Genomic DNA, 16,822 nt, shown 5'->3' on the forward strand with positions numbered 1-16,822 from the left:
AATGGGCCGTTCGTTTTCCCCCACTCTTCTACTGTCCCTTCTACTGTCCTCTTTCCTTATTTAAAAAAAAAACTGGCCAGTCAATTGGGCCATTCGTCTTCCCACCTCTCCCACTATCACTCTGACTATCCTTTCAACTTTCAAAAAAAAAAGAACAGCACAAAAGCCAAGCAACAGCCACAACCACCATGTCATCCCTCATCCTCACCACACCATTTAAGAAGGCGAAGCGCAGTAAGCGCTAGAACTTCGTCCCCAGCAGAGGGTCCAGCCCTCAGTCATGTGCGTCTGCCGTCTGCCGGCAGTCCATGCGCGCCGCCAGTGGTTCCGGCGTGTTCTTGCACTGCGCGCACCTGGCTCCTCCTGAGACCCCAACCGAACTGCCCCACTCGCACGACACGGAAAAACAACGACGTCGCCCCAAAGATAGAGCAACAGTTACTACATATCAGTAAACGCCGCCACCAGCGGACAGACAACGCTTCCGAAACGAGTGGCGCCAGTCAGGACGAGAAGAAGACAAACAACCGCAACCATGCCAACTAGATGGTACGGTCTGGCCTCCAACAGAGGGCGGAAACCTACAAACAGCACCAACGCGAGCCGCAGCAACGCTCAGTGTGGTACTCGCTTAGAATAAATTGCAGGTACGTAAATACACTACTGGCCATTAAAATTGCTACACCACGAAGATGACGTGCTACAGACGCGAAATTTAACCGACAGGAAGAAGATGCTGTGATATGCAAATGATTAGCTTTTCAGAGAAGGAGAAATGCGTACCATCACGTTTCCAACTTTGATAAATGTCAGATTGTAGCCTATCGCGATTGCCGTTTATCGTATCGCAATATCGCTGCACGCGTTGGTCGAGATCCAATGACGGTTAGCAGAATAAGGAATCGGTGCGTTCAGGAGGGTAATACGGAACGCCGTGCTGGATCCTAACGGCCTCGTATCACATCACTAGCAGTCAAGATGACAGGCATCTTATCAGATGACAGGCATCTTATCCGCATGGCTGTAAGGGATCGTGCAGCCACGTCTCGATCCCTGAGTCAACAGATGGGGACGTTTGCAACACAACAACCATCTGCACGAACAGTTGGAGGACATTTGTAGCAGCATGGACTATAAGCTCGGAGACCATGGCTGCGGTTACCCTTGATGCTGCATCACAGACAGGAGCGCCTGCGATGGTGTACTCTACGACGAACTTGGGTGCACGAATGGCAAAACATAATTTTTTCCGATGAATCCAGGTTCTGTTTATAGCATCGTGATGGTCGCATCCGTGTTTGGCGACATCGCGGTGAACGCACATTGGAAGCGTGTATTCGTCATCGCCATATTGGCGTATCACCCGGTGTGATGGTATGGGGTGCCATTGGTTACACATCTCAGTCACCTCTTGTTCGCACTGACGGCACTTTGAACAGTGGACGTTACATTTCAGAGGAGTTACGACCCGTGGCTCTACCTTTCATTCGATCCCTGCAAAACCCTACATTTTAGCAGGATAATGCACGTCCGCATGTTTCAGGTCCTGTACGGGTCTTTCTGGATACAGAAAATGTTCGACTGCTGCCCTGGCCAGCACATTCTCCAAATCTCTCACTAACTGAAAACGTCTGGTCAATGGTGGCCGAGCGACTGGCTCGTCACAATACGCCAGCCACTACTCTTGATCAATTGTGGTATCGTGTTGAAGCTGCATGGGCAACTGTATTTGTGCACGCCATCCAAGCTCTGTTTGACTCAATGCCCAGGCGTATCAAGGCCGTTATTACGGCCAGAGGTCGTTGTTCTGGGTACTTATTTCTCAGGATCTATGCAACTAAATTGCGTAAAAATGTAATCACATGTCAGTTCTCGTATAATATAGTTGTCCAATGAATACCCGTTTATCATTTGCATTTCTTCTTGGTGTAGCAATTTTAATGGCCAATAGTGTATAAAGCGCTGTTGCAAATGGACGTTACACCACGACACAGACACAAATTGAATACAGTGAACAGACACGTCCATGAACCGGATCGACAGTTCATAATACCGTGACGAAAAAAAAAGGAAAAGAGGCACGATGGGGATTCTAACATAGATTTCCCCCTTCGCAATTCAAGACCATGACCACAACAGAACAGTTCCTCCAATTCGCTCAGTGTTGCACATCTTGAGCTCGGACCATTCACTGTTCCTATTTTGCTTCTTTTTTCACATTTCAGCACACCTTCTTCCTGTCTTTATGCTTGATTAATGTCCAGTTTTTGACGGGCTATTCTCTGGGCCATCTTATCACTAATTCAACGGTATGGCTCAGTTTAGATTTTATCGTCAATAGTTGCCGTCACTGTCAAGATGACTCACTTCCCTACTTTAAGTTTCCACAAAGTTGGATTGAAGAGTTCCTAGATAACAGAACGCAGCATGTCATTCTCAATGGAGAGAAGTTTTCCGAAGTAAGAGTGATTTCAGGTGTGCCGCAGGGGAGTGTCGTAGGACCGTTGCTATTCACAATATACATAAATGAGATTGTGGATGACATAGGAAGTTCACTGAGGCTTTTTGCGGATGATGCTATGGTATATCGAGAGGTTGTAACAATGGAAAATTGTACTGAAATGCAGGAGGATCTGCAGCGAATTGACGCATGGTGCGTGGAATGGCAATTGAATCTCAATGTAGACAAGTGTAATGTGCTATGAATACATAGAAAGAAAGATCCCTTCTCATTTAGCTACAATATAGCAGGTCAGCAACTGGAAGCAGTTAATTCCGTGAATTATCTGGGAGTAGGGATTAGGAGTGATTTAAAATGGAATGATCATATAAAGTTGATCGTCGGTAAAGCAGATGCCAGACTGAGATTCATTCGAAGGATCCTAAGGAAATGCAATCCTAAAACAAAGGAAGTAGGTTACAATACACTTGTTCGCCCACTGCTTGAATACTGCTCAGCAGTGTGGGATCCGTACCAGATAGGGTTGATAGAAGAGATAGAGAACATCCAACGGAGAGCAGCGCGCTTCGTTACAGGCTCATTTAGTAATCGCGAAAGCGTTACGGAGATGATAGATAAACTCCAGTGGAAGACTGCAGGAGAGACGCTCAGTAGCTCGGTACGGGCTTTTGTTGAAGTTTCGTGAACATACCTTCACCGAGGAGTCAAGCAGTATATTGCTCCCTCCTACGTATATCTCGCGAAGAGACCATGAGGATAAAATCAGAGAGATTAGAGCCCACACAGAGGCAAGCCGACACTCCTTCTTTCCACGAACAATACGAGACTGGAATAGAAGGGAGAACAGATAGAGGTACTCAAGGTACCCTCCGCCACACACCGTCAGGTGGCTTGCGGGGTATGGATGTAGATGTAGATGTAGATTTGGGGGGGGGGGGGGGAGGTCGCGGAGTTTCCCTAGTAAGTAAGCAGGTGATCAAAAAGTTTTGGCTGATCGGTGGATCTGGAAGAACGATAAGGAAGGCCAAAAGTATTCAGCGTGTTGAGTTCAAGCACAGTTGTTGTCCGCTTGCAGACCGCAGACCTGGAGGACCTGCGGCCGCTGATAAAGGGCATCCAGCAGCAGCAGACGACGACGACGCCTCCGTACGCCGCAGAGGGCAGCAGCTGCCGCCAGGTGGCCGTGCAGTGCCCGTCTCCCGCTGCCGCCGCGGCCGCCGCCCTGTCCCTCGGCCTGCTGCTCGCCTCCAGCCCCACGGCTCCTCCCATCACCACAGACTTGGCCGTCCACCGGCACACCGGCGAAGGAGCCTTCACCGAAGCCACCAGTGACTTCTTGTCGACCTCCTCCGGGCAGCTCACCATCACAACAGAAGTCGACTACTTGCTGAACTACACCGAACCTGAGGAAGGAGAACAACAGAGCGTCTCAGGCAGCTTACAGGTATGCCACACACAAATGCTAGGTAATTTCGGTCGGTACGTTTACTTTGGGCTGTACATGTCTGTAGTTTTCTACTGCACTGTAATATCGTTTATCTGGGATAGATGCAAAGGTAAATCATGCTGATTTCCAGTAACATGGATACTCACAAGGGGACCTCCCCATCGCGCCCCCTCAGATTTAGTTATAAGTTGGCACAGTGGATAGGCCTAAAAAACTTAACACAGATCAATCGAGATTACAGGAAGAAGTGGTGTGGAACTATGAAAAAAATAAACAAAATATACAAACTGAGTAGTTCATGCGCAAGATAGGCAACATCAAGGATACTCTGACCTCAGGAGCGCCGTGCTCCCGTGGTTAGCGTCAGCACCTGCGGACCGAGAGGTCCTTGGTTCAAGTCTTGCCTGCAGTCAAAAGTTTACTTTCATTATTTTCGCAAAGTTATGATGCGTCCTCGTGATGACTGGGTGTTGTGTGCTGTCCTTAGGTTGGTTAGATTTAAGTAGTTCTAAGTTCTAGGGGACTGATGACCATAGATGTTAAGTCCCATAGTGCTCAGAGCCATTTGAACCATTTTTATGATCCGTCCGTTCGTTCATTGACGTCTCTGTTCACTGCAATAAGTTTAGTGTCTGTGTTTTGCGACCGCACCGCAAAAACATGCGATTAGTAGACGAAAGGACGTGCCTCTACAATGGGAACCGAAAACATTTGATCGCAAGGTCATAGGTCAACCGATTCCTCCACAGGAAAACACTTCTGATATATTCTATACGACACTGGTGACGGCATGTGCGTCACATGACAGGAACATGTTGTCGACCCACCTAACTTCTACACTTGGCGAATGGGTAAAAAGATTCTTCTACCTTGCCCGATTTAGGTTTTCTTGTGGATGTGATAAGCACTCCCAAAAAGAGATGAAAACATAAGAGTTTGTCACATAAACTGCAACAAATGAATGCAACAGTTTCACAGTTGCACAGTTTTCCCTGTGCTCTGTCAAAACATATGTTTTGTTTCGATGTTTGTTTAGGTGTAGCGTCCCCATACTATGGCGCAGTTACCTCGCATCGGGCAGACGGACGCACAGATAATAATTGTCTGAAAAGAAAAAATTAAACTTTTTACTCGAGGGTAAACTTGAACCAAGGACCCAGCGTTCCGTATCTACTTACGCTAACCACGGGACCACGGCGCTGCAGAGCCGATACTCTCCTTGATGTTGCTTATCTTGGGCATGAACTACTCAGTTTGTATATTTTGTTTATTTTTTTCATAGTACCACACAACTTCTTCCTGTTTTTTCGATTGACATGTGTTCAGTTTTTCAAGGTCTATCCACTGTGCCAACTTATAACTAAATCTGAGGGGGGTGCGATGGGGAGGTTCCCTTGTCAGGAAGTTCAGAAGAAAATTAGAATGGTATTAGTTACGAAACGTCAGCACGGTGAAGTAGCTCTTCGGAAGGAGTATATATATTTATTTATATTTTTCCATTTGTTCGGTGTATTTAAAAACATACGTGAGTTTAATTTGGTGGTCCAGTATGCAAAAATGGATAAATGATTTTTACTTGAAAACTATCGTTCACAGAGATTTAAATATACACTTTGATTTCTGACTTTTGAGTTTCTTAACTATTTTAGAAAATTTTATCAAAATTGGTTTTACTTTTACGTAACTCACAACTGAGCAGTAAAACCATCAAACAGAATGGACTGATTTACTTCCAAGAATATTACTTGAAAATGAAAATATAACAGAATTATACACTACTGGCCATTAAAATTTCTACACCACGATGATGACGTGCTACAGACGTGAAATTTAACCGACTGGAAGAAGATGCTGTGATATGCAAATGATTAGCTTTTCAGAGCATTCACACAAGGTTGGCGCCCGTGGCGACACCTACAATGTGCTGGCATGAGGAAAGTTTCCAACCGATTTCTCATACACAAACAGCAGTTGACCGGCGTTGCCTGGTAAAACGTTGTTGTGATGCCTCGTGTAAGGAGTAGAAATGCGTTCCATCACGTTTCCGACTTTGATAATGGTCTGATTGTAGCCTATCGCGATTGAGGTTCATCGCATCACGACATTGCTGCTCGCGTTGGTCGAGGTCCAATGACTGGTAGCAGAATATGGAATCGGTGGGTTCAGGAGGGTAATACGAAACGCCATGCTGGATCCCAACGGACTCGTATCACTAGCAGTCGAGATGACACGCATCTTATCCGCTTGGCTGTAACGGATCGTGCAGCCACGTCTCGATCCCTGAGTCAACAGATGGGGACGTTTGCAACACAACAATGATCTGCACGAACAGTTCGACGACGTTTGTAGCAGCATGGACTATCAGCTCGGAGACCATGGCTGCGGTTACCCTTGACGCTGCATCACAGACCTGCGATGGTGTACTCAACGACGAACCTGGGTGCACGAATAGCGTAACGTTATTTTCTCGGATGAATCCAGGTTCTGTTTACAGCATCATGATGGTCGCATCCGTGTTTGGTGACATCGCGGTGTACGCAAATTGGAAGCGTGTATTCGTCATCGCCATACTGGCGTATCACCCGGCGTGGTGGTATGGCGTGCCACTGGTTACACGTCTCGGTCACCTCTTGTTCGCATTGACGGCACTTTGAACAGTGGACGTTACATTTCAGATGTGTTACGACCCGTGGCTCTACCCTTCATTCGATCCCTGCGAAACCCTACATTTCAGCAGGATAATGCACGACCGCGTGTTGCAGATCCTGTACGGGCCTTTCTGGATACAGAAAATGTTCGACTGCTGCCCTGGCCAGCACATTCTCCAGGTCTCTCACCAATTGAAAACTTCTGGTCGATGATGGCCGAGCAACTGGCTCGTCACAAGACGACAGTCACTACTCTTGATGAACCGTGGTGTCGTGTTCAAGCTGCATGGGCAGCTATACCTGTAGACGGCATCCAAGCTCTGTTTGACCCAATGCCCAGGCGTATCTAGGCCGTTACAGCCACAGGTGGTTGTTCTGGGTACTGATTTATCAGGATCTATGCACCCAAATTGCGTGAAAATGTAATCACATGTCAGCTCTAGTGTAATATATTTGTCTAATGAAAACCCGGTTATCATCTGCATTTCTTCTTGGTGTAGCAATTTTAATGGCCGGTAGTGTAATTAGCCTCGGCGTGTTTGTACTTTATGAGCATGGACTCAAGTATTGAAATTATTGTGGACCCACACAACACTCGAAGAATACTCCTATTACCATCTGATGTGCCAGCACAGCATGGAATTCAACTTTTACACAATGACTCAAGCTCAGCACAGTAGGCTGTGGGGTGGTAGGACTGGACCAAGTCACACATCAGGCAATCACCATCGACAGTTGCACTGAACATTTATTTGCACATATAAACAAGACAAATAACAAATAAAACCGTTAACACATTTTTAAAATTACCATTTAGGTGAGAGCAAGTTACTTCAAAATTTAAACATTCATAAACCACGGCACTTATGGCCTATTACACATTTAGTGAAATGAGTTAAAAATTATTTACTCAAAAACTATGATCAATCTGAAGAACAATTTACAAAAATTTAACGAGGAAATTTAGTCTTTCGTTTTTGCAGTGATTGGTATTACTGAAGTAATTCAGAGTACAGGCAACAACAAATGAGATACCATGGCACACAACCACGTTTCTTAAGTGGCAGGCACCCTACAATGTAGGATATAAAATATAAATTTCATGTGACCAAGCAACCTCGTGGGATTCAACAAACTGCGCCCAGAAGCGGACGCCCTCCCACTCAGCTGTTTCCGATACAGGCTCGGCATGGACCTCCAAACGGGAGCAGCAACGGTCACGAATAGGCACGAAAAATCGCAGAACTAGTGGCTATCTACAACAGACTGACATCTGTCTTAAGTAACTAGAAACAAATGGCTCTGAGCACTATGTGACTTAACTTCTGAGGTCATCAGTCCCCTAGAATTTAGAACTACTTAAACCTAACTAACCGAAGGACATCACACACATCCATGCCCGAGGCAGGATTCGAACCTGCGAGCGTAGTGGTCGCGCGGGTCCACACTGTAGCGCCTAGAACAGCTCGGCCACTCTGGCCGGCTAACTAGAAACACAATAATTCATTACACCACATCATCTGTAGAATTAATCAACCTATTAATGAACATCAGCTAAGCAGTACAAATCTATTATCTTATGTGTGTAAGGCCAATTATACATTAAGCCACGAGCGAACTAAATACACACCCAGCCGGCACGCGCGGATTAGAATTAATTACCATATCCACATACTGTCATTGAAGGAACTGCTGTGAAAAAATGTTTGTTAAATGTTAAAGCGGGCGATCTCTGCGCTTCCGCTATGATTTCGCGTTATAGGTCAACTTATAATGGCGTCTGTTGAAGCAGCGCCCGCTAAAATTATGGAGCTGTAAGCGTCTTAAGAAAAATTAATTCAGTGCAAGGAAAATGACAGAGAACTCACTGTACATCGAAATAACTCACATATAAACTTTAACGTATTACATTACTAACCTCTAACTTTCGTGTTACAATATGTCTGCTTCCTATTACTAGAGACAAGCGAAGAGAGAGGGGTAGAAGAATAATCTAGGAGCTTTCATCTCCCTTATTCATTGTATAGTCTGCCCCTATAGTTGAGCGGTCGTTGGCCTTTGGCAGTGCTGCGGCAAGGACGCGCTGTTTGTGTTCCTGCCGCGGAGCGAGGGCTCGTGTTATTTACATCGTACTGGGCCGTTTCGCGCATGCCGTACTCAGCATATAGATCACCATGGCGCAACAATACAGAAAATCGACGCTCAAATTTACGTTACGCAGCGAATTTACGCGACCCAAAGCACTTGAAGTCGAACGATTCCTACGAGAAGAGGCAAAAATCCCGGCGACCGACATTCTTAGCATTCACTTACCGATTGTGAGTAGCATCGTATATGTCAAGATCATCAACGACGCAACATTTGAACGGATCCTTCGGGAGAAAAAGCAGGGCCTCCGTTTCTGCCATGCTTATGGTAATGTGGGGACTGTGCACGTCGATTATTCTGGCATGGGACTTTGCACGATCAGACTTTTCGAACTTCCATTCGAACTACCGACGGAGGACGTCGTGGCAGCACTGCGCCACTACGGCACGGTGCATAATCATATTGCGGAATTCCAGACATGTCCTGTATTGAACGGAGTCCGCCAGGTCCGAATAGAACTTAAAAGACATGTACCTTCATATCTGAATATCGGTGGTTGCCGTGCCATCGTCATCTACGACGGGCAACCGAAGACCTGCTCTGGTTGTGGGAAGGAGGGACACCTCAGATCCGAATGTATCCAACGTCGAATCACTCAACTGCCGCCGGCTGACGCGGACCCGCCATCGCAGCCGACACAGATTCCTGTGATTTATGTAGCAGCCCTCACGACCGCCACCACTTCACCACGACAGCCGATATCCACTGTCGAGTCGCAGCTCCATCCTCCAATTCAGGGCGATGACAACACATACGTTCTACAAGTTACGGATTCAACTCCGATGGCGCCGCCCCCGTCGACTGATGACGCGATACGTGACGATAGCATGGCAGTAGACTCGCTTATTGTGCCAACGGCGGCCTTTGTGCCGGAACGTCGTGAGTCGTTGCCATCGTCTGACACAGAAGGACACACCAGGAAGCTACGCTGTCCGAAGCAACGGAAGCGGAGGCATGGAGCAACTTCCGAACTGGATGCGACACAACCTCCAGAGGACGACGACTCCACCTTCAATGACGACGCTACCACAGAGGCAGCCGCCATTTGCTGCAGTGTGGCACCACCGAACGGAACTGAGGACAAATCACACATATCCACGGTGGCGCAGTCGGATGGCGATATGCAGGACAGATGCTGCCCACCACATTCTGGAGTGCAGGCACCAATGCCGTGTCCTGAGAAGGCTGGGGAAGCCGATCTTGCTCTGAGTTCCCCGGCGTGGGTAGATGACCACGAAGATGACGGCACCACGCAAGTTACGTCAACAGGGCCCACGCCATTGGCGCCGGTTCTCTAGAAACGACTGCAGGTGAGGTTTGGGGGGATGCGGTGGTGCCACTACAATCGGAATCTCCGTAGACAATTCCAGTCTCAATGGATAACTTAGCACCCGTGGTTCGACAACAAGCGTATCGTATCGCCACGATTAATCTCAATACGATAAGAATGGCAGTGAAGATCCAGTTGCTGCGTGAGATGCTTCGTTCTTCGGATGTTGACATTACTCTGTTGCAAGAAGTGTATATAGCGCCCCCCCCCCCCCCCCCAGGTCTTATGTGACATATATGTCACCGGCGGTACAGCAATACTAGTGCGCGACGGAATTGCCATCGAAGAAGTGACTTACCTTCCGTCAGGCAGGGGGCTGGCGATCACAGCGCTGGGCACGCACATCTTTAACATTTACGCTCCATCAGGAACTGACTAACGCCGCGAACGATCGCTGTTCTACTCGGAAGATATCGCCCCCCTCTTTATTAGTCGCTTCGATCAACATATCTTCAGCGGCGACTTTAACTGTGTGCTCCACCTCAAAGACCAGGTCCCACATTTCTCGACTTGTCAAGAACTTCGGCTAATGGTTCGAGATCTGCTTCTCACCGACACTTGGGAGAAAATGCATGGTGACCTTCCCGGACCCACATCTACATATCTACATATACATCCACATACATACTCCGCAAGCCACCAAGCGGTGTTTAGCGGAGGGCACAATTCGCGCCAAAGTCATATTTCGCCCCCCCCCCCCCCCTCCATTGTTCCAACGACTGTCTGAACGCCTCAGTACGAGCTCTTATTTCCCTGATCTTTGAATGGTGATCATTGCACCATTTGAAAGTTGGTGGTAATAATATATGCTCTAAATCTTGGGTGAAGATCGGATTTCGGAATTTAGTGAGTAGCCCCGTTTAGCACGCCGTCTATCTGCAAGTGTGTCCCACTTCAAACTTTCTATGAGATTTGTAACGCTCTCGCGATGGCTAAATGTACCAGACACGAATCTTGCCGCTCTTCTTTGGACCTTCTCAATCTCCTGAATCAGACCCCACTGGTAAGGGTCCCATACAGACGAACAATACTCCAAGACTGGACGAAGTAACGTATTGTAAGCTATTTCCTTTGTTGAAGGACTGCATCGCTTCAGGATTATACCAATAAACCGGAATCTAGAGTTCTCCTTACCCGTTACTTGTGTAATCTGATCATTCCATTTGAGATCATTTCGAATAGTCACACCCAGATACTTGACGGACGTTGCCGCTTCCAAAGACTGGGAATTTATTTTGTACTCGTACATTAATGGGGATTTTCGCCTTGTTATACGCAGTAGGTTACACTTACTAAGCCCGCATCTCATGGTCGTGCGGTAACGTTCTCGCTTCCCACGCCCGGGTTCCCGGGTTCGATTCCCGGCGGGGTCAGGGATTTTCTCTGCCTCGTGATGGCTGGGTGTTGTGTGCTGTCCTTAGGTTAGTTAGGTTTAAGTAGTTCTAAGTTCTAGGGGACTTATGACCACATCAGTTGAGTCCCATAGTGCTCAGAGCCATTTGAACCATTTACACTTACTAATATTGAGAGATAACTGCCAGTCATTACACCAAGCATTTATTTTCTGCAAATCCTCATTGATTTGTTCACAACTTTCGTGTGATACTACTTTCCTGTAGACTACTGCATCATCAACAAACAGTGTAAGGCCGCTGTCAATACCATCAACCAGATCGTTTATTTAAATCGTAAAAGCAGAGTACCTATTACGATGCCCTGGGGCACACCTGAAGTTACGCTTGTTTCTGTTGAAGTCACCCCGTTCAGGACGACATGCTGCTTCCTGTCTGTTAGAAAACTTTCTATCTAACCGCATATGTCATCGGATAGACCGTAAGCGCGCACTTTTTGTAGCAAGCGACAGTGCGGAACTGAATCGAACGCCTTTCGAAAGACGAGAAATATGGCATCAACCTGGGAGCCAGTATCTAGAGCCATTTGTATATCATGCACAAAGTGGGCCAGCTCTGTCTCGCATCACCGCTGTTTCCTAAAACCGTGTTGGTTTCCGCAGATGAGCTTCTCAGAGTCTAGAAAGGTCATTATGTCGGAACACAAAATATGTTCCATGATTCTACAACAAATCGATGGCAGTGAAATTGGCTGGTAATTATGTGCAGCCGATTTTCTACCCTTTTTATAGATTGCTATGACCTGGGCCTTCTACCAGTCCCTTGGAACTTTCAGCTGTTCCAATGATCTCTGATAGATTATTGACAAGGATGGTGCTATCTTTGTGGGATTGTCAACATAAAGTCTTACTGGGATACCGTCTGGGTCAGATGCCTCCCTGGCGTTTAAGGATCTTAATAATTTTACAATCCCAGATACACTACACACTATGTCAGCCAGCCTTTCGTTTGTTCGATAGTTGGAAGGGGGAATGGTGCTGCAGTCCTCTACCGTAAACGAGTTTTTGAAGGCTAGGTTTAGAATTTCAGCCTTCTGTTTATCATCATCAGTTACATTACCCGTACTGTCAGCAAAAGAAGGTATTGAATTATTTGTAGCGTTCATAGATTTTAAGTACGACCAAAATTTTTTGGGGTTATTTTTAGAATAGTAGCTCAGCCAGTCGCCTAGACCGCATTTGCGTCTCAAGAGCTCTGGCGCCGGGAGTGTTGGACGCCGAACGTTGACCGCTTGCCTTCTCCGATCATAGCGCTTTCATATGCACGGTCACACTACAGCAGCAGCGGATATGGCGCAGCCGTGGACCTTGGAAGCTGACTATGGCACACCTTCGAGACCCGGAATGCCGTCAGATTATCACCAGCACATGGATGGATTGCGAACGTCGTCTTCCCCTATATCCTTCTACTCTAGCATGGTGGATGGAATGTGCAAAACCAGCGTTTCGGCGTGTGCTAACACAATATGGAAATGACATCGCTGCGTGGCATCGCCACACATTGGACTTTTATTACACAATGCTCCGCGAACTCGCCACCCAGCCACCGTCACCAGACCGACAAATTAAAGGTAAAATGTTTTACGACGCAACATTTTGAGGGCGTCGTCGTGCGGTCGCGACGTCAAGACCGATTGAGAGGAGAAAACCAGTCTATGCATCACATCGTGATCGACAGCCGTCGACGCCGACAGCAGCTGATCACGGACCTTATTTTGCCAGATGGTAATGTCGTAATGACTCAGGCGGCGGTTGCAGAAGCCTTTGCAGATCAGTATCGCCGGTTTTTGGACGAGGTGCACACAGAGAAAGCGGACAATCACGGCACACTGCAGCACGTGTCGCATGCCCTCGACAAGGCAGCAGTGGCGTCGCTTTTAGCTGGACTTACACGGGACGACATGGAGGACGCGCTTAACAAGGGAGCACTCAACAAGCGGCCCGGGCCAGACGGACTGTCGCTCTAGTTTTATCAGACTTTCCGCGATGTAATGATGCCCCGATGGATCACCATGTACCAAGAACTGTTGACCCCCGGTTCCCACGTGCCACCTAGATTTGTGGAAAGTCTCCTCATACCGATACACAAGCCTTCCAGAAGTCGGACGGTCGAGGACTACAGGTCAATTACAATGCTAAACTCGGACTATAAATTCTTCGCCCGACTACTCGCCGGCCGCATAAAGAAGGTTCTGCCACTACTCCTATCCATGGAGCAAATGACACAGGGCGGAGTGACCAATATGCAAGCGGCGACCAGCGAATGCAGGGATTTAATAGCCATCGCCACATCCTGTCGCCTTCGAGCTGCTCTGATCTCCACTGATTTCGACCACGCCTTCGACAGAGTTTATCACAAGTTCCTTATGTCAGTTATGGCCCGCATGTGCTTCCTGCCTGACTTTCTCGACATCCCGTGTACTGGTGAATGGACGGATTGCGGGTCCTTTGCCGATCCGACGGTCAGTTCGCCAAGGATTCCCACTCTCCATGATCCTTTACGTGATCGCACTAGAGCCATTTGTCGGAGGGTTAAAAACAGGCTCTCGGGCATGTCATTGTGGGATCACATCTTTCACTGCAGGATATATGCTGATGACCTTCCATTACTTGTCCGATCTGGTGATGAGGTACGCTCGGTGATACAATGGATCAATCGATATGGATTGGCAACGGGCAGCCTCATGAATGTGGCCAAGTCGGCATCGATGCCTATTGGTAGAGGTCTACAGGAGGGCACTTTAGCCCCACTCCCACTAGTCAAGATGATCCGGTTCTTGGGCATAACATTCACACAGGATGTGCGCCGCACAGCTGCCATGAACTATAAACGATTACTATAGGCGATACGCACAGAAGTTCGCCTGAATTTACTTCGACGGATGGACCTCCCACAGCGTGTGGAATACCTCAACCTTCATGTGGCGACTAAGATGATCCACATGGCTCAGGTTCTACCAATATCGACAGCGATGGCATTCAGACTGCAAGCAGCGTTTGGATATTACCTTACCGCTGGACTCCTATTCAAAGTCCGCTACGAAGCACTCACTCTCCCTCCGCGTGAAGGCGGACTGGGACTTATAAATGTACGAGCGAGAGCTACAGCGTCATACTTGTGCACAATGATGAAATTGTGGACCCATCAAGATGTTTCCCTTACGGGACGTCTGTTAGAGGAATTGCTGCCGGCATCTCTTTTGCCACCTGTCACGATTGCGCACATTATTCCCTCACTCTCGCACCTCTCGGCATTAATTCTTGAGTATAGTAATGTATACCCAGAACTTCCCACCACTCGCACTCCCAAGGCGAGAGACATTTACAGGTTGCTGCTAAGGTCCATCCCTCGCAATGTGATTGAGAGGAAAAGCCCGACCACCCTATGGCCTGCAGTGTGGAGAGCGGTCCAGAAGCCGTTCCTCCCCACGCAGGTACGTGCCACGTGGTACTAGGTGGTGAACAGGTAAGTTGTAACACGACAAAGGCTGCATGCTACTGGGATGGCGGATTCCCCCCTTTGACCACGTTGCCACCTCGTGGATACTGACGAACACCGTTTAATTTGTGGATCGGCGTTCGAGGTATGGCTGCTAGTGCAGAAGAACCTCGCCTGGTACCTCGGTATCGCGCCTCGCACATTTGTGCCACGCCTCCTCCATTGTTCGGATGATACTTATTTCCCGCCTGCGAAGACTCACGCTCTCACATGGTTTAAAGGCACGTCCATATACTACCTCTTTCGAGATGATGAGAAGATGGTACTTGATTACTGGCAATTTCTCCAGGACAGTCATAGCACACTTGAGCGTACACCTCAATACCAACAGTTATTTGCTAACTATTTGCGCAGTGTCTTCGATAACCCCCTCCCCCCTAACAGTTGGGGAGTACCGGGCAGAGGATGACCGCCGTCATGGAGCTGCACACGCTGCGAAATGTTTATCAACTTGGAACATGGAATCTGCACGTAGATGGATCAAGCACATGGAATGGCGTGCAAGATTTGCTTACATTTTTCTTTCTCTATTATCTATCACTATTCTTAGTTTCAAATTCCATTTCATAGCTTTGAAGGTACTCTTGTTCTGTTATTGCTACGGATGTAGCCTCTTATTTTGCTTGTCGTGAGTGAAAGACGCCTTTTTCCTAGTTAAAAAAAAGTTAGTAAAACGACGAACTACTGTGGGAAGGGGCATATGTTAAATTTTCTTTTAATTTAAAAAACGGTAAGGCAACTGCTCGCAATTAAACGGGAAATCCTTTTTCAGGTCCCGGTCCGGCACAAATAAACAAAAATAGAAAAAGCGGTCAGTGCGACGGACTGTCATGCCAAACGGTCTGGGTTCGATTCCCGGCTGGGTCGGAGATTTTTCTCCGGTCACGAACTGGGTGTTTTGTTGTCATCATCATCGTCATCTCATCCCCATCGACGCGGAAGTCGCCGCAGTGACGTCAACTCAAAAGACTTCCACCAGGCGACCGGTCTACCCGACGGGAGGCCCTAGCCACACGGCATTTCCATTAATTGCATAGAAGTTATTACATTTAAGGAGTTCACTCCTTGATACTAAGATTAAATTTAACATTTGCTATAAAACAGGAAAAATTTACGCCGCCTATGCGGTCCCTGAAACACATAAGGTACGTTTACATTTATTTCGTCGCGTGATACACTTCTCGTTCCAAGTTTTTTTTTTAATTATTTTTTACGACACAATTGTCGCTGGTACGGCACAACGAAAATTGTGCCTTATCAATACACACTATAAATTAAAGCCCCCCCCCCCCCCCCCGACCGGTTTTTCTGTCTGTATATGAAGGCTAATCTCAGTAGCTATTGTAGGGATTCTGATATGGTTTTCACTAATAGGCAGACTGATTGACGAGGAAGTTTTGCGTGTAAAATTTAATACCGAGACGCCATACGAATCGTTCGGTGATAGATACCTAGTGCTACGCTTGGGAGGCCGACGTGGGTGGGTAACACGCAGGGTAAATACTAATACAAATTACAGGGACGGATCCGTGACTGGAAATGGAGGAAAAACGGTCTTGTGAATATGTGTCCGGAAATGGACGGTGTGCGTGCAACGACAACAGATCGTTCTGGAACACAGTAGAGGGAAAGCCGGTGCTGATAATCCTTGCACTCGTTGTTCGTGATAGGGATAGTAGCGGTTCTCATGCCGGGTACACATAATCGTACTTTGGGTTACACCATGTTGACGGGCCACTTGCTAGGAGCTTGTACTAGGTTTTGTCTCAACACAGGCCTACAAATCTGGAGCATGCACAGTCCGCCGCCTCCCTGCACGTTCGTCTGTCAGAAGGGACCCATGATCACACAAAGGCCGAAAACGGATTTAAAGTTGTG

The 16,822-nt window shown here is 47.5% G+C and overlaps 1 protein-coding gene across 1 annotated transcript in view; it reads left to right on the top strand.

Moving 5' to 3' along the window:
• The window catches only part of LOC126260432 (transmembrane channel-like protein), a 303,831-nt gene that overhangs the window by 221,872 nt on the left and 65,137 nt on the right, over positions 1–16,822 (top strand). Inside the window, exon 9 of the mRNA XM_049957760.1 lies at positions 3,537–3,905. Within this exon, the coding sequence (XP_049813717.1) occupies positions 3,537–3,905 (369 nt within the window). The remainder of the gene's footprint in view (positions 1–3,536; positions 3,906–16,822) is intronic.

The sequence above is a fragment of the Schistocerca nitens genome, chromosome 5 (assembly GCF_023898315.1).
Source record: "Schistocerca nitens isolate TAMUIC-IGC-003100 chromosome 5, iqSchNite1.1, whole genome shotgun sequence".
Taxonomy (NCBI): domain Eukaryota; kingdom Metazoa; phylum Arthropoda; class Insecta; order Orthoptera; family Acrididae; genus Schistocerca; species Schistocerca nitens.